Source organism: Zootoca vivipara, chromosome 6 (assembly GCF_965207765.1).
Source record: "Zootoca vivipara chromosome 6, rZooViv2.hap1.1, whole genome shotgun sequence".
In the NCBI taxonomy this organism is placed as follows: Eukaryota; Metazoa; Chordata; class Lepidosauria; order Squamata; family Lacertidae; genus Zootoca; species Zootoca vivipara.
Window position 1 is genome coordinate 73,668,168 of NC_142589.1, and position 24,065 is coordinate 73,692,232.

A 24,065-nucleotide genomic window follows, 5' to 3' on the forward strand; every position below is an offset into this window, starting at 1 on the left:
TAACCTGAAGCGTTTGTAACCTAAGGCGTTTGTGACTCAGGGTACCACTGTATTCTCTTAGGCATGCATGGTTCAAGTGTTCAAAAATTATCAAGAGACTTCACAACAGACCTGCGAAGTAGGTTAGGATTTGTCCCAGCCTACTTCACCGGACTGTTGTGAAAAGTACAACAGTACAAATTTTGAACACTAGAACCATGCATGTCTAAGGGAATGTGCAATTTTGCAGATGGGGCAGGGAACTAGGACTAATGGAATGGCTTGATTGATGACATATTGTGAACACAACATGTATACCTGGTGTTATGTTCCTGTTCATATTTTTTGAACTTATAAGTTGATAGACAACAATTACTACCAATAATACAGGTGAAACTCGGAAAATTAGAATATCGTCAAAAAGTGCATTTATTTCAGTAATGCAACTTAAAAGGTGAAACCAATATATGAGATAGATGCATGGCATGCAAAGCAAGATATGTCAAGCCTTTATTTGTTGTAATTGTAATTATTTGTCGTTAGGTGGGTCAATTATAAATGGAATGTAATTAATGAAATGTAATAGCGGTGTTTATTTTTGCTTATTTTTGTATTATTGTAACTATTTGTTTTATTACTGTGAAATTTCCAAAAGAAAGTATTTGTAAAAATTAAAAGAAAAAAATAAATAAGTTGCATTACTGAAATAAATGCACTTTTCCACGATATTCTAATTTTTCGAGTTTCGCCTGTATGTAATATACTTTACAATGCTCCTGACATATATTTCAGCTTCCTGGATTTTTTTTTCACCTGGCCTTCAGATATTAAAGGCAGAGTGACTTAACACCTGTTTAGATTTGTCATCCATGTGACGAAATGAAAAGTATGCTGTTTGCAATCAACTTTGCATAAAATAGTTAATTTGCATTTAATTTTAATGGTTCAAAGAATGTCAGGCAAAATGCTCAGCCATCACGCATGTTTGGCCCTCTTTGAAAAAAGTTTGGATACCCCTGCCCTAAAGACTTGGAGATTCTTGGTTCTTTTGGAGGAAGGGTCTTGGCGGGGTGCTGGACCAAGAGAACAGAGCCAGGACTCCTCTAAAAAAGGTGAAAAAAGTGAGTTTCAGAAGATTGGAAAGTGAGAGCCAAGACTCCTACAGCCTTTCTTTCCAACTTGGGAGGTAGCAGGGCCAGGATAGCAACATTTTTATCTGCCTGCTGCGTTTTTAGCTGGGTATCAGTGCTAGCAAGGCTGCCAGGCACACAAGCTGAAATGCATAAAATACTTCCAGCCAGAGTAATAAACCAAGTTGGTTTCTTATGGTGTTACAGCACCCTCTGGTGAATGTCTTGGGAGGGTTCTGAAAAACAGCATCATGACTCCCAAATTCTCTGGTTGGTTGTGCTGAAAAATCTAAGGACATTTTAATTTAAAACCATGACCTTGTGAAATGGGTTTGATTGAAATGAATTGGATGGAGCTGAGGCATTATTTTTAAATTGTGTGCAACTGTCAGTGATGTTAAGAATTAACACAGGCTCATTGTCCTCCCATAAATATTGTAAATAAATCAACCTGTCTGAATGGGCCCTGAGTCAGTTTCTTTCAGGAAGGTTGTTACTACTTATTTCCTCTCACTTTTTTTTTCCTTAGTGCTGCTTGGCCTTTTCAAACACAACAAAAGAGAGAAAACCCATAATTAAAACTCTCTCTCTTCTCTGCCTCCACCCCACACAGGAGGAGAAAGTAGCAGGAACGATTTAGAGGCTATTTTGTCACTAATTCCCTATCCCAGATTAAGCAAGTAATAAAATGGACATGACCTGCCACCTAGAAAGATATTTTGCTGACTGGAACTTACTTTTGTAAGTAAGTGTTGCAAAAAGGATCTTGTCCACAGGAAAAGGTATCAGTGGATAATTTGTAGGATGTTTTAAGCGTAGCCAGCACTTTTATTCTGCTTTGAGCTCATTACACACACACACACACACACACACACAGAGAGAGAGAGAGAGAGAGAGAGAGAGAGAGAGAGAGAGAGAGAGAGAGAGAGAGAATGGAAACAGCAGGCAAGATGACTATGAAATCCAAAAGATATCACGTGACAATTCTTTGTAAAGCTTAATACACATTCAGAACCGGTAGCATAGTGGCAAATTCAGAAATGCAGTGGTCCCTCCATCATAGCTGCCAAGTTCAGCATTGAAAAATAAGGGATCAGAGACTCACCCAGCGGTGTGGCACCAGAAGTCGTTTCTACGCATGTCTGGACATGCGCAGAAGCGACTTCCAGTGCCAGCTCTGCCCATGTCTGGGCACCGAAAGAACCCAGTGCCGGTCCTTTTCTCTCCCTATCTAATGCGGAGGGTGGAGGGGTTGGCCTGCAACCCAAGCACGTATAAGTTTGCACCTCTCTTCAGAAGCCACCCCCCTCCTAGGAATCCTGGTGTTGCTGCTTGAGTTGCTGAAAAATAAGTCAGCATGGGTTTCTGAAAAATAAGTCATGTCAGACTAATCTGATTTCATTTTTTGACAGAATTAAAAGCCTGGTAGATGAAGGGAATGCTGTGGATATAGCCTATCTTGATTTCAGCAAGGGCTTTGACAAGGTGCCCCATGATATTCTTGTAAAGAAGCTGGTAAAATGCGGGCTAGACAATGCTACCATTCAGTGGATTTCTAACTGGCTGACTGACCGAACCCAAAGGGTGCTCATCAATGGCTCCTCCTCATCCTGGAGAGTAGTGACTAGTGGGGTGCCCACAGGGTTCTGTCTTGGGCCCAGTCTTATTCAACATCTTTATCAATGACTTGGATGATGGGCTTGAGGGCACACCGAGCAAGTTTGCAGATGACACCAAATTGGGAGGGGTGGCTAATAACCCAGAGGACAGAATCACCTTAGAATGACTGGGGTGGCTCTCGGGCCAGTAAAATGGTCTTTGTGGGCCATATCCGGCCCATGGGCCGCACACGGCCAACCCCTGACATAACATGTCAAAAGACCCTCTGGGAAGAGAAAATGGCTCCTACTGAAAAGAACTCTGCTGTTGCTGTTCTTACTTCAAGATGGCCGCTGGTTTGTCTTACAACCAGCTGGGTAGTGGGATGTTTAGCTGTAGTTGCCTCGGCTTCTTGTCTCTCTCACCCACAGCTTTGTTTTAGCTATAATTTTATTTGTACACCACTTAGAGGTGGTGGTTCATAAATCTTTAAATAATTTTTTTAAGGCTTACAAATCAATCACTATACATTGGAACCTTGGTTCCCAAACTTAATCCATTCCAGGAGTCCCTTCGACTCCTGCAACAGTTCAGGTACCAAGGCACGGCTTCCAATTGGCTGCAGAGCTTCCTGCAGCCAATTGGAAGCCACAGAAGCCGCGCCGGACATTCAGCTTCCAAAGAACAGTCGAAAACCAGAACAATCACTCGCCAAAACTTCCAGTTTTTGATCGTTCAGGAGCCGGAACGTTACAAAAAATGCACAAAAAATATACAAAAAATGCATATATATATACAGACACAGACACACACACACACAAGTGTGTGTGTGTGTTTTGTCGATAGCTGAGTTTATGGAAAAGTATAAGACAGATACAAAAGTGTGCCTGATATACATATTTCCACCTGATTGGCCAATTTCTTTTATTTCCTTGTTTCTAACATTCTGTTTGGGGGAAGGAGGGGCACAGAGCATGCACCACTTTTGTAATGGGAATCTAGTACTAAGTGGAATCTAACCCACTTTTCTAGCTTTGCACTTCATTGGCTGCACATATTGATTTCCAATATTTGTCCCACCCAGTGATGCCATCAGGGCAAGACATTTGGGGAACAAGCCCGGGGTCTCTTGCAGTAAAATGAGCAGCAGGGTCCCCAAACACAGTAGGACTGACTGACTTTAAAATGTGGTGTGTGAAATGATACACATTTCCATTAAATCCAAAGCCTATACCTAACTGAACCAACCAGAGATTCTAGCCTTCCTCCAAAGGTTTCTCAAGAGGACCTCTTCCCCTTCATGTTATTGGTATAGCAACTCTGAGAGCAAGTGTCTGGCCCAAAGTAATGTTGTGAGTTCCATGGCTGTGCAGGGATTTGAACCCAGGTCTCATAAGAAAAGCCCCTGCTGGGTCAGGACAAAGGGTCATCTACTCCAGTGTCCTTTTCTCACAGTGGCAAACCAGGTGCCTATGGGTAACCTTGGTCCATGTCCTAGGCTCTGTTCATCACACTGGTGCTGGCTCTGATGTATGAGATGAGTTTGTTGACCTTCCGTAGGACTAAGGTCTCTCCATCCTCCCCATAGTCATTAGCAATGCACCCTACATACAGAGGATAGGTGGAGAAGACCTGAACACGACACAAAGCTCCTTCCTTCAAGGTGTGGTGGGCTTAGGTTGAAGTCAACATTGGCAGACGTTGTGGGGCTGTGAAGAGCTTTCTGACCCTACTCAGTCCATAGCATCAGTGAAAGATGTAGGGCAACATACAGAAATATTCCAAAGGGGTGAGCAAATATGTCGGTTTCAGTTTCTCTTCATTTCTCATTTTTCCAGCCTTAAGTTCAGTTCTCCACATCAGTTCGTTGTTGTTGTTGTTGTTGTTGTTGTTGTTGTTGTTGTTGTTGTTGTTGTTGTTTAACAAAAAGGCCTTGTGAAAATTCAGCTACATTTTATTGCAAATTTCATCCAAATACACCCGTTTGTCGGCAATTCTGCATAACGTACACATTTTTGCAAAGCAATTTTCCCTTACATGATGCATTTTGAATGCTGTTTTTACAAATAGGTGCATTTTATGCACATTTTACCTGAGCGCATGCATTTTGGTGCACATTACTGGGCTGGAGAACTTCACTGCAAAATTCAGAGAAGTGCAAAAGCTCGTGGAATGGCTGCATTTTGGTTTGCTTATTGTTTTGGAATTTGCAAATCAAGTAGGTTCACCTCTAAATGCAAAATGGATTGAACTCCTCTCCCATTCCTGGCTGGAATGGATGTCTGGGGTGGAGATCTGGATGAAAACTTACAAGGAGAGGAAGAAAAAGCAGGAGAGGACCAACAGAAGTAAGTTGTGGGAGGGAAGATATAAAAAGAATCAAGACCAACGGGCAAGAAAGAGTAACCCTGCCAGGACAGACAGGGCCAGGCTATATTGGGAGGGGACTCCTGGTGCACTGCTGCACAGGTTGACCTTGACTTCAACATTGCGGCCAGCAACAAACAGCACGTTGGCTCCCATTTCGCACATGGTCCTGGTGGCGCATCCTGTGAAGGCGACCTGTTGGTGCTTGGATTCCTCTGTAACAAGGGACAGAAAAGTAGAGTGGCTGCATTGCCTGAGCATAAAAGGAAGGTGCAGATTTGCACAGAACTTCCATGTGCTAATTTATAGGTAATGCCTATTTAGAAATCATTCCTATGGCTGTGTACGCGCAACATTTTGTTCTAGAATCAATGGGGGCAAGTTCTCTCTTCCCCCCCCCAAACCTGGTCAATGCAATCTAGAGTTGCTGCATATTGCTTGCTCCTGAAAAGAGCTTCCTGAGAAACTGGTTTCATTCCGAAAATGAAATCGAGTCTTGCAATTGATTCTGTTGCCCCACCACATGTCTGTCTGAAAACAGACGTAGGCTGTCCCAGCAAATAGGAGGGGGTATTCACACCTGCCCAATGGCATTGTGGGTGGGAGTATGCAAAGATTGCAAGGGGAGGGTTTTCGAACACCATACCCACCTGCGTGGAGAGCAGGATCTACACTCAACCCAGACTGAAAGCAACATTTTGGGGTGAGCATGAATGAGCCTGTACTATTTTTGCTCTAGAAAAAGCTAAGTGTGTACGCAGCCTCAAACTGAAATAGAAATATAGTATCACTGTTCTGGGGTAAACTGTCCCCAAGTGACCTGTAGGTTCCACTCAGTCTGCTGTCCAGGTGCTAATTTTGTTGATGGGCAACTTCATGTGAGGCACAGGGAGCTCAGCGCAGTGTGGGAGCAAGGCACCTACCCTGCATTGAGCTCCCTCTCAGGAACCGGCAGCAACACTCAGCATTGGGAAGCCAGGTAAGCAACATTGCCCTGCCTTGTGCCCTACCAACCAGTACTCTGCAATTAGGGTGGAGCTAACCTTTCTGTCAGGACACGGGTGGTGCTGTGGGTTAAACCACAGAGCCTAGGGCTTGCCGATCAGAAGGTTGGCAGTTTGAATCCCCGTCATAGCTGCCAAGTTATCCCTTTTTTACAGGGATTTTCCCTTATGCTGAATAGGCTTCCTCGCGAGAAAAGCGAAAACTTGGCAGCTATGATCCCCGTGACGGGGTGAGCTCCCGTTGCTCAGTCCCCGCTCCTGCCAACCTAGCAGTTCAAAAGCACATCAAAGTGCAAGTAGATAAATAGGTACTGCTCCAGCGGGAAGGTAAACAGCATTTCCGAGCGCTGCTCTGGTTCACCAGAAGCGGCTTAGTCATGGTGGCCACATGACCTGGAAGCTGTACACCGGCTTCCTCGGCCAGTAAAGCGAGATGAGCCCCAGAGTCGTCTGCGACTGTACCTGTCAGGGGTCCCTTTACCTTTACCTTTAACTTTTCTGTCATCATTTAACCATGGGATGCCAGGGTAGCCAATATGGTGCCCTCCCAAGTTTGGACTCCAACTCCCAATAGCCCTTGCCATCATGGCGATCAGTCAGAGATTATGGAAGTTGTAGTCTACTGACATTTGGAGGCCATCGCATTGGCTACCCTGATCTAGCCCAATACCGATTACCCCTCCAGTATTACTTCCCCACTTACCGTTTTTGGCAGTGGTGGCAAAGTGGATGCACTGCGTCAGAGTCCCAGTGCAGGCCAACTGCGTGTTGTTCAGACAAACATCAGAGCCAAAGACAAAGCAAGAATTGCAACGAACGCCATTAGGCTGTTGTGACGCTTTTTGTACTGTAGATGGAGAAGAGAAAAGGGGTGTGATCTCCTGCCACGCTCAACATCTCTAAAATCTAGTTTCCTTACATATAATAGAGTAGAGGGAAGCCACCCTCAAACTCAGGATGTTTTGGACTACAGTTCCCATCAGTTGCACTGGCTAAGGCTCATACACCCAATGAGAATTGTGGTCCAAAACATCTGGAGGTTGCCAGGTTGAGGAAGGATGGAGATCATGGCACCTTTCTCCACACACAGAAACATTAGGTTTTATTAGGTTCAACCTAGCAGTTCGAAAGCACGCCAAAGTGCAAGTAGATAAATAGGTAATGCTCCAAGCAGGAAGGTAAATGGTGTTTCCGTATGCTGCTCTGGTTCGCCAGAAGCGGCTTTGTCATGCTGGCCACATGACCTGGAACCTGTATGCCAGCTCTCTTGGCCAATGACGCGAGATGAGCGCCGCAACCCCAGAGTCGGTCATGACTTGACCTAATGGTCAGGGGTCCCATTACCTTTACCTTTACACATATATAGGCCACACTTCATGAAAAGGGGCAGACAAAGCGTAAGACAAAGAGACCTACAGTACATGCATTAGTGTTGCCACAGTCAGTGTGTTGTCAGTCTTAATATGTAAAACTGTGTTCTTGCCCAGTAACTATTCAAAGCCAGTGAATTCCAGATTATGCCTAGTTCTGTCCACAATCCACATGGCTTCCAGATTTGGAAAGTATATACTGCATTGCAAATACTTTCATATTTCCCTCAAAAAAAATTTTTTTAAAAAAATATTTATTGAAAAGCAATTGGGAGGGACCTTTGCCTTGCCCGTGCTTTCACCATTTTGGTCAACATCTCTAGAGTTAACATAAGACCATAAGAGGAGCCTATTGGATTGGACCAGTGGCCCATCGACTCCAGCATCCTGTTCCCAGGCTGGCCAAGCTATGGATTTGAGCACAAGAGCATTCTCTTCTCCTGTGGTTTCCAGCAACTGGTACTCAGAAGCATTACTGCCTCCAACTGTGAGAGAGATAAGATCTTTTCTCCATCAACTTTCTCCATGCTATTTGTAAATGGAAAAGTCCAAAATGCTGTAAACGTTCTTCCCAGAGGAGTCATTCCATCCCCTTTATCATTTACCTTTTCTTAACCCAGGTAGCACTGTGGGTTAAACCACAGAGTCTAGGGCTTGCTGATCAGAAGGTCAGCAGTTCGAATCCCTGCAACGGGGTGAGCTCCCGTTGCTCGGTCCCAGCTCCTGCCCACCTAGCAGTTCGAAAGCACATCAAAGTACAAGTAGATAAATAGGGACCGCTCCGGCGGGACCTGATGGTCAGGGGCCCCTTTACCTTTAACCTTGTCCAATATCCTTTTTGAGGTGGGACAAACATCCTTGGAATGATTTTAGAGAACCTCTTTGTGGTTTTCTTTGCAAGGTGTGCACTTACATCTGGACCCTGAGCATGAGCACATTCTACACAAAAGGACTCAAGATATTCATAGCTTAGAAGGCTTTCCAACTGTACTAGAACTCTGCTCCAAGGTTTAGTGAGCATACGAATTAAACCAGCCCCACACAGAAGTCCTGACCAGTTCCTTTTACATGAGACAACCCCAATTCCGTACCAATTACTTTGTTGGCATTACAGCGGTCAGCCCGACAGCAGCTGGAGTTCCAGCGCATGCGAAAATCCCCCGCCACCAGCCCATAGAACTTGTTGCAGAGGCGATCGTCCGAGTTGCATTTCTTTTCATAAGTTGGGTTCTCTATGTCCTGGGACCCTAAGAATGGAAAAGTCTGTTAGACTGAGCAGCCATCCCCTTATCTGTGCATCTTCTCTGAGGTAGAAAGGATATGGCCCCTCACTGTAACAACTGGACATGGGGAAATAGTTGCGGGTGGTTGTCGATGCTAGTCCTACTCAAAGTAGAGCTGTTGAAATCAATGGACATGGCTTAATCAGATTTGTTAATTTCAGTAGGTGTGTTTTGAGTAGAACTTAGCTGGATGCAACCCAAAGCTTTCTTTAAAAAGTGGGTCGGGAATCTTTGGCCCTCCAGATGTTTCTGAACCCCAACTCCCATCAGCCCCAGCAAGCATGGCTAATGACCAGAGGTGGTGGAGATTGTAGTTCAGCAGCATCTGGAGGGCCTAAATTTCTTCACACCTGCTTCAAAGCCCCACAGATGTTCCTAAAGACCCTGTACATTGTCTGTAATGGTGCATTGCTAGAGCAGAGCAGAATCTCAGTGTTTAGACAATAAATACTGGAGCTTCTCACCACTTGAGAAATTGGGGTGAGGATCATGATACATTTTAAAAACAGGAGAATCAGGCCACCTGCATGCTAAAAACAGCAGAGGGACTAGATGTAAACTTTAATGGTTTGTAGCTCTCAAAAGCCTGGCAGCAGAGAAAGGTTAAGGAGCAAACTCACAACCACCCTACCTGTGTCTTCATCCCGCGCAATGGTGATGCAGCTGTTGACCGTTTCAGTGCATTTTTGTGGGGTTGTACTGCAGTTGAAACCTTCAGTGCTGGTGCAGTCGAAGCAGAAGATAGCATCACCTGTGGAAGAATGGAGAGGGGCAAGTGCATCCATTAGGGCTGAGGCTGACAGCAGAACCATTCAATCACATGCCAACTTCCCCCTGAACCAAAAACCATACACCAGAAGTGAAACTTGGGGAAGGCTCAAGTTCGTTGGAAAATCACACCCTAACAAATCCCAAAGCCTTTCCTTTCTTAGATCCAAAATATATGGGAGATATTATATAAAATCAAATATATATGGGAGATATATATATGGCACAATTATGTGATGGCTTTGAAGTATCCAAAACTGAAATTGATGTTCCAAACCAAGCCTTCTCACCATAGAATAGTTGGCTGCTCTCTCTCTCTTGCTCTCTCTCTTCCTATTACTCACTTGGCTCCACACACCAGGATAAGCTTTATGTGCTGAATTTCTGTTCATTCATCCAGCTATTAAAGGATCGTGAACTTTGGCGGAAGAAAGAAGTGTCCTCCCTTTTTTCCTTTTTTTGAAAAATAGGATATGCCTGAATGGATGACTCGTCAGAGAGGTTAATCACACCAATTAATTAAGCACACACCCATTCCTTTGCTGCTCAGGAACTGGGCCAAGCCCTGTACCAGGCTGGCTCACCATCCCCCATGGCTGAACCAAGGATTAGACAACTCTAATCCTTGATTGAAGAATGATTGAAAAGTTCAGATGACACGATGGCAGAAGGTCCCATGCAATCTTGTCTTCGTCTTTTACAGTACTGCTCCTGCACAGTCATACAGCCAACAGTGCAGGGCACTGCTACCCTTTTCTAGTTCAGCCTTTTGAAGTTCAGCCTTTGAAGTTCTTTGAAGTTCTAGTTCAGCCTTTTCTAGTTCAGAAATACAAACTATGTGGGAAGCTTTACCCATTTACATTCTGCCTGTCAGACACTTTGTTAGCTGTAAGCCCACTGATTTGTTTTTGGTGCCCCCCACTCCACCTGAATAAGAGGACACAGATTTGCAGCCTGCGCAAATTTTATGCAAATCTGTGCCCTCCTTCGCAAGTGGGCTGGAGGGCCCAACCCACATACGGCATACTGGACCCACAGAAGTTTATGCCACACAAAATCCAGTTGCCTTTAAGGAGCCACAAGGTCAGTGTTGGCTCCAGATTTTGGAGGCTCCTTGGGCAAAAGACACACCGTGGAGGACTTCACAGACTCTCAAATTTCAGCAGTGCCCTGTGTGGTGCTAAAATTCAGCATGCGCCCACCCCACTGCCTCTCGCATTCTACAGCATTGTTGTGGCACTCTCTGCAGCACCCATGTGGCCGAAAAAGTCGTAACACCCTAAAAACCACCTCTGGCACCCACCCCTGTGGCCCTCCTTGCTGCAGGAAGTACAGAGGAGGTCTCTCACCAGTGAGGCCCATTACTGAGGCATGGAACCTCAGCAGATGCCCAACCATTGGCATCAACCACACTTGAGAGTCTTCATTGCATTTGCTGCAACAGCTTAACGCTGCTCCCCATCTAAACTCTGATAAAGTGCAGCGTTACTTAGGCTGGGAGCAAAAAGTTTTGCTTTGGTGGAAAAGTCCATGAAGCCAGAGGCTGAAACATGGCAATCTCTGTACCTGCATAAGTAGATGTTATCTGTTCCTAGTTTTATAAATTCTTCTACCCTGCAACTGAATCGGGATGGAGGTCAGAAAAAGAGCACGTACAAAGCAAGGGAAGGTCTGCTCTTTACACAACATTAAATGCACACAGAGGTAAGAAACAGGATAGAGTGCCACCATATGCTCCATGTCATAAAAATAGTGGAGCCGCCGCCGCCACCACCACTACCACTGACTTCTATGTCAATTGAGCTGAAATGTGGCTGAAATGTCTATACATAAGCCCTTGTTGGTCTGTCGCCTTGAGGAAGGTCCATAGCTCAGTGGTCAAGCAATTGTCACTGAGCTATGGCCCTTCCTCGAGGTTCACTTGAACCAAGGTTGCAGGTTCAATCCCTGGTATCTCCAGGCAGGGTTGGTAGAGAACCCTGTCTGAAATCCTGGCAAGCCTCTGCCAATGGTCTGACTCCTATGTTAAGGTGGATTCCTCCCCAGGATGCAGGGAGAAAGAAGGGGGACCCTACATGCTAGCCATGCCCCAAATGCCTCCATCCCAGCCCAGCTGGCAGCACTCTTGATGTTTGCCCATGAAGCAGGAAGATCTGGTGGGGGGATCTTTGGGCGCCTGCAGACTGCCAATATTTTGCAGGAGATATGCAAGCACATGGGGTATGAATGGGGTAACTGTGCCCCTGAAGGACCAGGTGCACAGCTTGGGAGTCATTTTGACTCACAGCTGTCCTTGGAGGTGCAGGTTAATTCTGTGTCCAGGGCGGCTGTCTGCCAGCTCCAACTGGTACGCAGGCTGAGACCCTACCTGCCCACAGACTGTCTTGCCAGAGTGGTGCATGTTCTAGTTATCTCCCGCTTGGACTACTGCAATGTGCTCTACGTGGGGCTACCTTTGAAGGTGACCTGGAAACTACAACTAATCCAGAATGCGGCAGCTAGACTGGTGACTGGGAGTGGCCGTCGAGACCATATAACACCGGTCCTGAAAGACCTACATTGGCTCCCAGTATGTTTCCAAGCACATTTCAAAGTGTTGGTGCTGACCTTCAAAGCCCTGAACAACCTTGGCCCAGTATACTTGAACGAGCATCTCCACCCCCATCATTCAGCCCGGACACTGAGATCCAGTGCTGAGGGCCTTCTGGCAGTTCCCTTACTGTGAGAAGCGAAGTTACAGGGAACTAGGCAGAGGGCCTTCTCGGTAGTGGCGTTCTCCCTGTGGAACACCCTCTCACCAGATGTCAAGGAAATAAACAACTATCTGACTTTCAGAAGACATCTGAAGGCAGCCTTGTTTAGGGAAGTTTTTAATTATTGATGTTTAGAGACGTGCAATTAAAAAGGAATCAAGTGCTCTGTCACCCTAGCACAACAAATCCACTTTTAATCAATCCTTCTCCACAGGGAAAGCTGGGAACTGTAGCTCAGGGAAGGAAATAGGGGTCCCCTTGCAACACCCTTAACAAGCTACAACTCCCTGAATTCTTTTGGAGGATCCACAACTGTTTAAAGTAGCATCATAGTGCTTTAAATGTGTGGTATAAATGTGGCCATGGTCAAAGCATTGCATAAGCTTTGTGCAAGCGATTCAGGATGAAGGTCATCTTAGAGGAGTCTTTTGCACATCCTGATAAATGTGCAATCCATTGTGCATATAGGAAATCCACCTTCACACATCCCTGTTCAATGCACAAAGGTAACCTGTATTACACTTCTCCCACCATACACTAAAGGCAAACACATGAATAAGGCTCTAGTGTTGGAAAGTTACCAGTCCCTCCTTCTGTGCCTTTAATAGCTCCTTGGTCTGCAGGCAATAGCAGCTGATAAGCCTTATCTCCTTACCTTAAAAAGCACCTGCTAGATTCTGTTGAGCAGGTAGCTGTTAATGACACAGGAGCATGACACCGTGTATTCTCCCTGGTTAGTTGGCAACCCTCTCTCTTGAATCGTCACGATTTTTTAAAATGTTGGTGTGTCCCGTTCCCCCCCCCCCAATTCGCTTAGAAATGAGATTCTGTTTCTTGCAAACAAATGCTGAACAACTCTAAACCTAGGAATCCTGAGAACTGCAGTTTGTTACAGGTGCCAAGAGTTGCCAGGAGACCCCTATTCCCCTCACAGAACTACAATTTCCAGAGTTTCCTGGAGAAAGGGACTGATTGTTAAACTACTCTGAGAACTGTGTTTCTGTGAGTGAAATAGGGGTCACCTCTACAATTCCCAGGATTCTTTGTGGCGAAGCAATGGCTGTTTAATGTGGCATGATACTGCTTTGAATGTACAGTGCAGACGGGGCCCCAATGTAACTTAAATAAAACAAGAATGGTTAGCTTCTTTTTTCTTTCTTTTTTTGCAGCACCAGAGTGTTTAAAATGTTTCACAACTATTATTGTAAAGTAATTGTTCTTAAAACACCCCTGCATGGGAGGGCTGCCAGATTTTTCACCAGTGCTGCTCCTGTCCCTTTCAACAGTTGCCTGACACTGATAAATTAAACAAATGAAGTCTTTCCTGCTTGTTTGGCTCCATGCCAGGAAATAAGCTTCACTTAGTAAATGTCTGCATGTCAGGCTGTTACTACACCTTGCTAGCACATTTGCAAAGCTAAGCAGGGTCCGGTATGGTTTCAGATTGGATGGGAAACTGCATGTGGAGATTCCTGCATTGCAGGGGGTTGGAACAAATGATCCACAAGGTCCCTGATGATTCCATAAGGCATGGAAGAAAGCCAGATTAAAAAGATGGCAACCCTTTCTTTTTCTGTGGGTCATTATGCCCATACTGAAATGGAACTGAGAGCATGGAGTCTTCCACACTCCTAGACAGCTCCCTTAGACAGCTTCCTGATGCCTAACTGTCTGGAGCCACAGCAGAGAATTACCATTGCCCATTCTGTTCCATTCCCACAATCCTTCAAGCAGATTATTACCTTCACCCGCTAAGCCTGCATCAAAAGAACAGGGTCAAAGTACAACCTTTCTCAACTAGCATTGCCAACTGGCCGGGGAAAACGACTCCGGCTTGCTCCTACGCCTTCAGGGGGAGGTTTGACAGGCGAAATCAGCAGATTGAAGCTCCTCACTACCCACAAACATTCAACACCTTCTAATCACTAAAGGGGGAGCCAGTCCAAAAGTAGGCAACCCTGGCCAGGCACTCGGTAGGCAGGTACAGCGCAGGCACACGTTTTGAGAAACCAGAGGTGGAAATCTGGAATCCACCTGCAGCTGTAACAGAAACTTGCATGATCAAACCACCCCTGCAGGAATGCTACCGAACTCTTAACGGTGCAGAGGAGTCCTGCAATACGCCTACCTACCAACCCAGAGAATTCACACTTGGAGGAAACTGGGGTCCTTTTATTTTGAGGGGCCAGTAGTAACCCCTCCACCGCTAGGGGAGACACTCTGCAAAGATCAATCCGAACCGTGACTTACCTGTAGCCAACAGAGCCAACAGGAAGGAAAGAGCCAAGAGAGACATGGTGCCGCAAAGTGGAATTGCCTCTGCTTTCAGGAACCTGAGCCAGGAGCCACCTGTCCTCTGGGGAGTTTATACAGCTGGGACTGGGAGGGACAGGGTTGTGTTACTCCGAGGGCACAGAGCTGGGTTGAGCAACAGTGCGCTTTTGTGATGCCCTGGGCAAAACCAGTCTTAGCCTTTCAAGTTGTCAAGCTGCCTCTCCCATCTTTCCTCTTCACTTCCCTGAAGGCTTCTCTTCTTTTAGATGCCAGCATCCAATGTAATTTCTGTAAATCATACCTCCCTTCTTAAATCCTTTACAGCCACCCTCCTCCCCATAATGCGTCACTCTAAGGAGGCCACATGTACTATCTGCTCCCCGCCCCCCGAAAAAAGTCACAGATTAAAACAGTATGCATGCTTAATGCTTGTCCTTTACCGCATAATGCTGTTGTGTAACACCCAAGGAATGCCTTTTTCATTACAGTGGTACCTCGGTTTAAGTACACAATTGGTTACGGAAGTCTGTACTTAACCTGAAGCGAACTTTCCCATTGAAAGTAATGGAAAGTGGATTAATCTGTTCCAGACAGTCCACGGAGTGCTTAAACTGAAGTGTACTTAACCCGAAGTATGAGTGTAATTGGTTCTGGAAGTCCGTACTTAACCTGAAGCGTACTTAACCTGAAGCGAACTTTCCCACTGAAAGTAATGGAAAGTGGATTAATCTGTTCCAGACGGGTCTGCAGGGTACTTAAACTGAAAGTACTCAAACCGAGGCGTACTTAAACCGAGGTATGACTGTATTGTCTTATTAGACAAGCTGTTGTAAGTGAGTAGAAAGAAATCTTCCTTCTTAGACTTTCCAAAATGAGTGCTGGTGTTTGCAGCGGTGCCACACTCTCGCACAAATCAGTGGGTTCCTGCGAGAGCACAGCACCAAAAGATGGATGTCCCAATTTTCATCGGAGGAATGCTGGAGAGTATGACATAGAATGTGTTATGGTTGCCTGCTTTTTTCAGCAGGCCTCTGTAGATGTGCCTCTTAAAAACAGCTTGGCGTACAGACTTTAGCAGGAGCCATTGGGCTACAATAGTCATAGTTTTGTGATTTCTCTGAGCCACTTGAGTTTGTTTGGCCCTTCTCATTTTCAACACTGCAGACACAGGTGGGCTGTCACTGCCATTTCATACACCCAGCTCTTCTCTTGGGAAAATAAATCTTACAAATCCCATGCTCTGCACAGGGTCATGAGCCAAAACAACCAAGTCATGTCCCCATCACCCAACATATTAATCTCTTTTAATCCACTGGCAAGGCGTTGACTCAGAGTCCCCCAAAGCCAGCACCACTCCTTTCCAAGACTCACATTCTTCACTGCACTGTTTATGCCAGTTCACTGCAAAGAGTGTGGATTAGAGAGTGCACAGCTAAACAATGGAATGCACTCCCGCAAGTTTGACATGAGGAGGATAATGTTATCAGTGGCTACTAGCCACAATGGCTATTCTCTGCCTTCATGGTCAGAGACTGTAATTTTTCTGAATACCAGTTCCAGGGAATTGCAGGTAGGCAGAGTGCTGCAAAACCATCAACTGCCCCAGAAAAACCGGAATATCGCATTTTTCCACGAGAGTACAATGGCCTTTGGGGGTGCCTTGCTTTCGCATGATTTCAAGCCGTGATCTCACCCCGAAAAAGCATTTTTTGGCTCCACGATCTTACATGGTGCCCCAAAACATGTGCTTTAGCGCACCATACTGCCCCCCCAAAAGGGCCACAATCTTGTGCGGGTCACGTGACACGTAGGATTTTGGACCTGGAAGGTGGTGTGCTAGATTTGGATCATGTCATGTTGGAGGGTATGAATGCTGTTGTGCTGGAGTTCTGCTTGCCGGTATCCCAAAGGCATCTGATTCACCAAAGTGATTGGCTCTTTGATTTAACAAAAAATACCTTCATGGCCAATCAAAACATCACAAAATACTGAGCAAGCTCTTTGAGACCACCTGAACTCTCTTCATCAGGCTGGATGAAGTCAGCAGATGGGGTGGAGGTATTGAGTGGGTGGGGACTGGTTTTCTATTGAAGGCATAATGTCTGCCTTGGTCAACCCAGTTTTTTGTTACCTGAAGGAGCATCTCAACCCCCATCGTTCTGCCCAGACACTGAGGGTCCAGTGCCGAGGGCCTTCCGGCGGTTCCTTGCTGCGAGAAGCCAAGTTACAGGGAACCAGTAGTGGCACCCGCCCTGTGGAATGCCCTCCCACCAGATGTCAAGGAGAAAAACAACTACCAGACTTTTAGAACAGTGTTTCTCAACCAGTGTGCCTCCAGATGTTTTGGGACTACAACTCCCATCATCCCTAGCTAGCAAGACCAGTGGTCAGGAATGATGGGAGTTGTAGTCCCAAAACATCTGGAGGCACACTGGTTGGGAAACACTGTTTTAGAAGACATCTGAAGGCAGGCCTGTTTAGGGAAGCTTTAATGTTTAATAGATTATTGTATTTTAATATTCTGTTGGAAGCCACCTAGAGTGGCTGGGGAAACCCAGCCAGATGGGCAGGGTATAAATAATAACTTACTATTATTTATTTATTATTATTATTATTTATTATTATTATTACATAGTCTTAGAGCTTATCCCCACTTACCCTTTTCCCCATTCTTTCTGTGCTTTAATATTTCCATGCCCAAGCAGCGTTGTTGGTTTGTTTCCTTTTGGTTTTGCCCCAGAGCTTTCCCCCACAAAAACCTGCTCTTTGAAGCTGAATTGATGCAAACATTTATTCGGGTTTTGTGTGGATTGCCATTTGCTCTGATTGAGCTTTAAAGAGCGGGTTTTCGTGGGGAAAGCTCCAGAGCAAAGAAAGGGGGGGGTTCTTGGACACTGAGCTTTAAATCATGGGCTGTGCCTGGAAAGAGCAGAGGAAAGGTAAGCATGGATGAGCCTTTTCAAAGGGTACAAGACAGCATATTGGTGCTCCCAAATTCGAAGGCTGCCCTGCAACATGACCCAATGAACAGACTGTTCCATCAGGGCTCAAGAGAAATAGGAGTTCTTTTTCAGATGATGAAACATAAGCCTTTAGTCTCTGACAGCTCCAGATGAAGCCACCCCTCCCCAATAAAGCAGCGGTGCAGAAGATAACCGAGAATCTGGGTGAACGAGTCCAACCAGAAAGATTATTCTATACCAGTCTGGGCAAATCAAGGTCAAGTCTGTAAGGTGGGTGGAAGAATCTGATTCCTTGGGGTTCCTATATTCTGCATGGGGCTTCAATGGAAAGCGGGGGCATGCAATCCGCTTTTAAAAGTTAAAAGAGCAGACTCCCATATGCTAGTATATAACAGAAGAGAGAGACTTGCATAACCTTGGTAGGCTTTTGAACATGCTGCCCTGCTTTCCCATGGATTTGGAGTAGTCTGTGCTCACCAGAGCTTGGCAGGAAACTGTGTGTTGGAGGTGAGTTTCCCCCGTACACTCAGAAAGTAGATTAGTTCCAGTAGAAACTCCCAGCGTGCAAGAATATAATTCAGCCCAACCCACCTTTCTCATCTCACATGCATTACAAACCTTCTCTCGCCCTTTTTGGCTAGAAGCTGTTGATGAGACTGAGTTAACTTTTGGGCAAAAAAAAGAGCCCATCATTTTCCTGGCTTGAGAGATGCAAACTATATACACCTGTGACACCAGCTTGAGTTGTTCAGGTATATTTTCCTCTGGGCAGCTGAGAAGTCCCCCTCTAATAAGAACCTAAGGCTAGCGATGCTGGATGAGGCCATGGCAATCACACACTCAACGTAACCAGCTGCACAAAAATAATAAAACTCTTCAACATATGTAACAAAATAACAAGAATATATTCATAAAGTGACAACAAATTAAGAGCGACACAGTGGGTAGAAGTCCCACAAAACTAGTTCATATGTAAAGTCCTAAATTTTCAAAATGTGTACTGTTTTGGTCCGCTTGTAGCCTCTGTATATTCAAAGGGCCAACAAAGGAAAGTTCGTAGCTGTTCCACACATTCCACAAACAAGGATTTCCAGAATAGTCATCCTGTTTTGCCCATCTGGGCTTCTTCAGTGGTACAAACTTCTATATAATATAAATGAATATAATACAGTATTTTAACATCCTTATCTCAAAACATACTAACAATATAAGTAATCGAACCAAAGTGTACATACCACAAGGTTCAACAAGATCATGATTCTAATGACCAATGGTTGCTAGCATAAACTAACTTTGCTGTGGTCTCCAGTTATATAGATAGTAACCATTCAAACAAATTCAGGTGATAGCAATCTACAGATCCAGAGTTGCCTTCTTAAAGTGACCCACACAGCCATACTGATATGAAACCATGGATAATTGTTATTTATCTAAACATAGTTACTAACTCATAAGAAACAACTGTAATCAATTTCAGAGTTTAAACCTGAGGGATGTAAGGGATTCAGCAAGAAAATGAATCTAGTCTCTTTTTGCATAAGGATTTTTCTAGCCTGTAGGTCCCTGATATGCCCAAATCACAAAGAATGCAATATCCTCATCCGAGTGAGATGCTTCAATAAAATGTTGTACCAGAGCAGCATCTATTACATTATTCATCATTCTAGAACAGTGTTCTGAGATTCTTACTTTAATTGGTCTGAGAGTATGGCCCACATATAACAATCCACAGGGATATCTAATAACATAAATTACACGTGACATGGCAAAAGCCTGTAAAACAAACTTAAAACCTGCTTTGATTGTAAACTCTTTAACCTGCAATGCATATTTGCAAGAGGTGCAATGACCACACCTAAAAAATCCCCGTGGGGGACTAGATAAAGTACGTTGCATAAGCGTGGGTTTCAAATCTGTGTGTACCAGTATATCTTTGAATGACTTAGTGCGACGTTTAGCAAACATAGGGACTGTGTCACACCCAGGGATGTCTTTTAGTATATGCCAATGTCTTCTAATAGTTTTCTCAATTTCAGAAGTCATATGGTTGTACTCTAAAGAAGCATAAATGCGTGTGGATCTAGTATTAACACGAGAGTCAGGTGGCAGAAGAGTCTTGATAATGTTTTTTGAAAGGCAGAGGTTATGACAGAGTTGGGGTAGCCTCACTCAGCTAATGATGCAGAAAGTATTTTAGAATGGCCTTGGAAATCTGTTGGGTCTCACTTGGGTCCGTTTAAGCCTCAAAAATTGACCTAGAGGAAGATTGTCTCGAAGATGAGGCCATGGAGCATCAAAGTCCTGGAGCATCCTGTTCGCATCCTGTTCCCAGATGCTTGTGGGAATCCCACAAGCTGGACCTGAGCACAAGAGCCCTCTCCCCTCCTGCAGTTTCCAGCAACTGGTATTCAGAAGCATTTTCATCAGCAATTTTTAAGTGTGTCTAGATTCCAGCCTAGTATCCCTACAGCTCCCTCCTGTGGGAGTGAGTTCCGCAGTTTAACTTTGCACTCTCCCTCATTTGATCACTGAGACAATGCCACCTTTGGGTGTTTGCAATGTCGCCTTTTGGTATCTGCAATGCCACCTCTGGGAGCCTGCATTAAGCTAGTTTCCTTCTAACACCCCTCTCTATCCTGCATCCAAGCCAGCAAGAGGCATTATCTGAGTTCAAGGGTACCGTACTTTTCCGTGTACTGTATAACACGTCCCTGATTTTGGGGGATTCAAAATTAAGAAAAGGGGGGGAGATTCCTCAAAGTTGTTGAGCTTTTTTATGGAGGATTGCCAGAAGCTGTTGAGCTTTGGGGGGGGGGGGAGTTGTTGAGCTTACACACATCGCCAAAGCAACCTATCCTCTGTCCCATTGCCAAAAAAAACAGCAAATCAACTGCCCAGTTACCACAGCGACAGCCAATCGAAAACAGCCCTGGCAGATGAAATTGATGGAACTACGCAGAATTGGATAAGATGACAGGGAGAATTTCAAACCAGCAGGACCAGAAATTCTCGAAAAATTGGAGTAAATATAAGAGTTATTTGAAAGACAATTGTAACCAACTGACTACGCTTGTAGGACTACAAGAAGTTTTGTAAGGAGAACTATATGAAATATTGCAGAAAAGATTTATGAGGATGGATTTTAAGTTATGGATTATTAAAAGCAATAGTTAGGATAATAAATGTAAGATTAAGAGATGAGGTGTGAAAATCATTAGGCGCGGTTGATGGAAGTCTCAGGCTAAAATAGCCAAAATGTTGTATAAGATGAGATGAGATGATATGTTCTGTTTGGAAAATATATGTAAAAACTAATAAAAATGTATATTGTTGTTGTTTAGTCGTGTCCGACTCTTCGTGACCCCATGGACCAGAGCACGCCAGGCACTCCTGTCTTCAGTGGTGCATGCTCTAGTTATCTCTCACTTGGACTACTGCAATGTGCTCTACGTGGGGCTACCTTTGAAGGTGACCCGGAAACTACAGCTAACCCAGAATGCGGCAGCTAGACTGGTGACTGGGAGCAGCCGCCGAGACCACATAACACCGGTCCTGAAAGACCTACATTGGCTCCCAGTACGTTTCCAAGCACAATTCAAAGTGTTGGTGCTGACCTTTAAAGCCCTAAACGGCCTCGGTCCAGTATACCTGAAGGAGCGTCTCCTCCCCCATCATTCTGCCCGGACACTGAGGTCCAGCGCCGAGGGCCTTCTGGTGGTTCCCTCGGTACGAGAAGCTAAGTTACAGGGAACCAGGCAGAGGGCCTTCTCGGTGGTGGCACCCACCCTGTGGAATGCCCTCCCACCAGAGGTCAAAGAAAACAACAATTACCAGACCTTTAGAAGGCATCTTAAGGCAGCCTTGTTTAGGGAAGCTTTTAATGTTTGATGGATTTTTGTATTTTGATGTTTTGTTGGAAGCCGCCCAGAGTGGCTGGGGGAACCCGGCCAGATGGGCGGGGTATAAATAATAAATTATTATTATTATTTATTATATTCAAAAATTTATACAGTGGAACCTCAGTTTATGAACACCTCGGTTTATGAATTTTCGGTTTACGAACGCCGCAGACCCATCTGGAACGGATTAATTCACTTTCCATTACTTTCAATGGGAAAGTTCGCTTCAGTTTATGAACGCTTCAGGTTAACTACAGACTTCCGGAACCAATTGTGTTCATAAATCGACATAAACATAAAAAAACAGCCCTTGCAGCAGCCACCAATAACAATCTCCAACTCGCGGCAGCAACCTATCCCACAGCCCTACAATGCACTGTTGGAGGGTCATATGGTCTACTTGTGAGTAGGCAACCTCCTGATATGCACTACCCATGTATAGGATGATCCCTAATCTTGAACATGATTTTGGAATTTAAAAAACATAGTCTTATACATGGAAAAGTACGGTATATTCTGACCAGGTAAAAGAAGCGCTCAAGCAGGGTGTGAATTAAACCAGTGAGGGATGTGGCCTGGGGAAAGACCAGGGCTGGATTAACAATTAAGCAAAATAAGCCTGTGCTTAGGGCATCAAGGGAGGGGGGGGCACCACAGAAATTTTCCATTGCCAGATTTTTAACATCAATGGTCACAAATTGTTCATTTTCTCAGCTGAAATATATTTTTAAAAAATCCCAACAGAACAACTATGCAGCAAGTCAGGCTTGGTGCCTTATCTCTACTAAGTATAGAAGCAGGTGTGTTTTGTAAGATTAGCTTTCAAGATCTGACCAAAAACTCTGCGATTAGAAAAAGTAGGAGAGAAAAAATTCAAATATAAAGAAAACGGAAATATACCAAAACAAAAATTATTTTCCATCATGCTGTAGGTTTTGTTTCATTTTTTAAAAAAATTATTTTAAGGTTTATTGCTGCTTATATTTTGAATTAGATATACATGGAGGCACCAAAATCTTTTAAGTGCTTAGGGACTCTAAAGGTCTTAATCTGACTCTGGGCGAGACCCAATGGCCAGACGGAGAAGCCTGGGGGATGCATTTGGGGGCCAAGGCCTGAACTTCCTCACCCTGCTCCCTGGTTATGGCTTAAGAGTAGAGTCGATGTTCTGCGTAATTCTTTGCTGAATCCTGTGACTCCTTAAATATATGACGCAAACACACACACACACTCCCTACAGCTCACAACTATTCCTCTGCATTGCTCTTCCTATAGATTCAGCAGGATTTCCCTTCCTTAGCCAAAAGAAAATAAAAAAAGTGAAACCTGAGTCCTTCCTGTTGTGTAAATGGCAGGCTAGTCCTGTGACAATAGCAAGAAAGAGAGAATTTTAAAATCTTCGTTGTCCTCTTGTAGCAACTTACCTTACCCACCACAAGGGGGCAGAGAAGTTCTACCAGAGTTGCCCATGTCTAGGCACCTTAGCAACAAATTTCAAAGGGGATATGATGCATAGAATCATGGAATCATAGAGTTGGAAGAGACCACAAGGGCCATCCAGTCCAACCCCCTGCCAAGCAGGAAACACCATCAAAGCATTCCTGGCATATGGCCGTCAAGCCTCCGCTTAAACACCTCCAAAGAAGGAGACTCCACCACACTCGTTGGCAGCAAATTCTACTGCCGAACAGCTCTTACTGTCAGGAAGGTCCTCCTAACATAGCTGCCAAGTTATCCCTTTTTTTAAGGGATTTTCCCTTATGCTGAATAGGCTTCCTCGCGAGAAAAGGGGAAACTTGGCAGCTATGCCTCCTAATGTTTAGGTGTAATCTTCTTTCTTGTAGTTTGAATCCATTGCTCCATGTCCACTTCTCTGGAGCAGCAGAAAACAACCTTTTCCCCTCCTCTATATGACATCATTTTATATATTTGAACATGGCTATCATATGACCCCTTAACCTTCTCTTCTCCAGGCTAAGCATACCCAGCTCCCTAAGCCGTTCCTCATAAGGCATCGTTTCCAGGCCTTTGACCATTTTGGTTGCCCTCCTCTGGACACATTCCAGCTTGTCAGTATCCTTCTTGAACTGTGGTGCCCAGAACTGGACACAGTATTCCAAGGTGAGGTCTGACCAGAGCAGAATACAGTGGTACTATTACTTCCCTAGATCTAGATGCTATACTTCTATTGATGCAGCCCAGAATTGCATTGGCTTTTTTAGCTGCTGCATCACACTGTTGACTCATGTCAAGTTTGTGGTCTACCAAGACTCCTAGATCCTTTTCACATGTACTGCTCTCAAGCCAGGTGTCACCCATCCTGTATTTGTGCCTTTCATTCCCCCCCCCCCCAAGTGTAGTACCTTACATTTCTCCTTGTTAAAATTCATATTGTTTGCTTTGGCCCAGTTGTCTAATCTGTTAAGGTCATTTTGTAATGTGATCCTGTCCTCTGGGGTATTAGCCACCCCTCCCAATTTGGTGTCTAGAATTTGAGTCTTACCGTACTATGCTTGGTTGCTCCTTTCCACTGTATAATAAACTCCAGAAAAGCATGGACACTCCCACCTAATGATCCTGCCACTTCTACCCCACTAACCAGGTCCTAGCTGTCAAGTTTTCCCTTTTCTCGCGAGGAAGCCTATTCAGCATAAGGGAATTTCCCTTTATAAAAGG

The 24,065-nt window shown here is 44.8% G+C and overlaps 1 protein-coding gene across 1 annotated transcript; it reads right to left on the bottom strand.

The window, feature by feature from the left end:
• Positions 1-3,405: 3,405 nt before the first annotated feature.
• On the bottom strand, positions 3,406-14,792 carry LOC118087998 (protein RoBo-1-like). The gene is made up of 5 exons (XM_035121143.3): positions 14,504-14,792; positions 9,364-9,483; positions 8,541-8,696; positions 6,783-6,926; positions 3,406-5,290 (listed from the first exon to the last, which is right to left on the bottom strand). Exons 1-5 carry the CDS (start codon positions 14,547-14,549, stop codon positions 5,088-5,090), a joined length of 669 nt encoding a protein of 222 aa, XP_034977034.2. The 5' UTR covers positions 14,550-14,792; the 3' UTR covers positions 3,406-5,087.
• Positions 14,793-24,065: the final 9,273 nt, after the last annotated feature.

Coding starts and splice junctions, on each gene's coding strand:
- LOC118087998 (XM_035121143.3), bottom strand. CDS start 14,549: ATGTCTCTCTTGGCTCTTTCCTTCCTGTTGGCTCTGTTGGCTACAG. Junction 9,484..14,503: donor GTTGGCTCTGTTGGCTACAG/GTAAGTCACGGT, acceptor ATTCTTCCACAG/GTGATGCTATCTTCTGCTTC. Junction 6,927..8,540: donor TAATGCCAACAAAGTAATTG/GTACGGAATTGG, acceptor CTCCATCTACAG/TACAAAAAGCGTCACAACAG.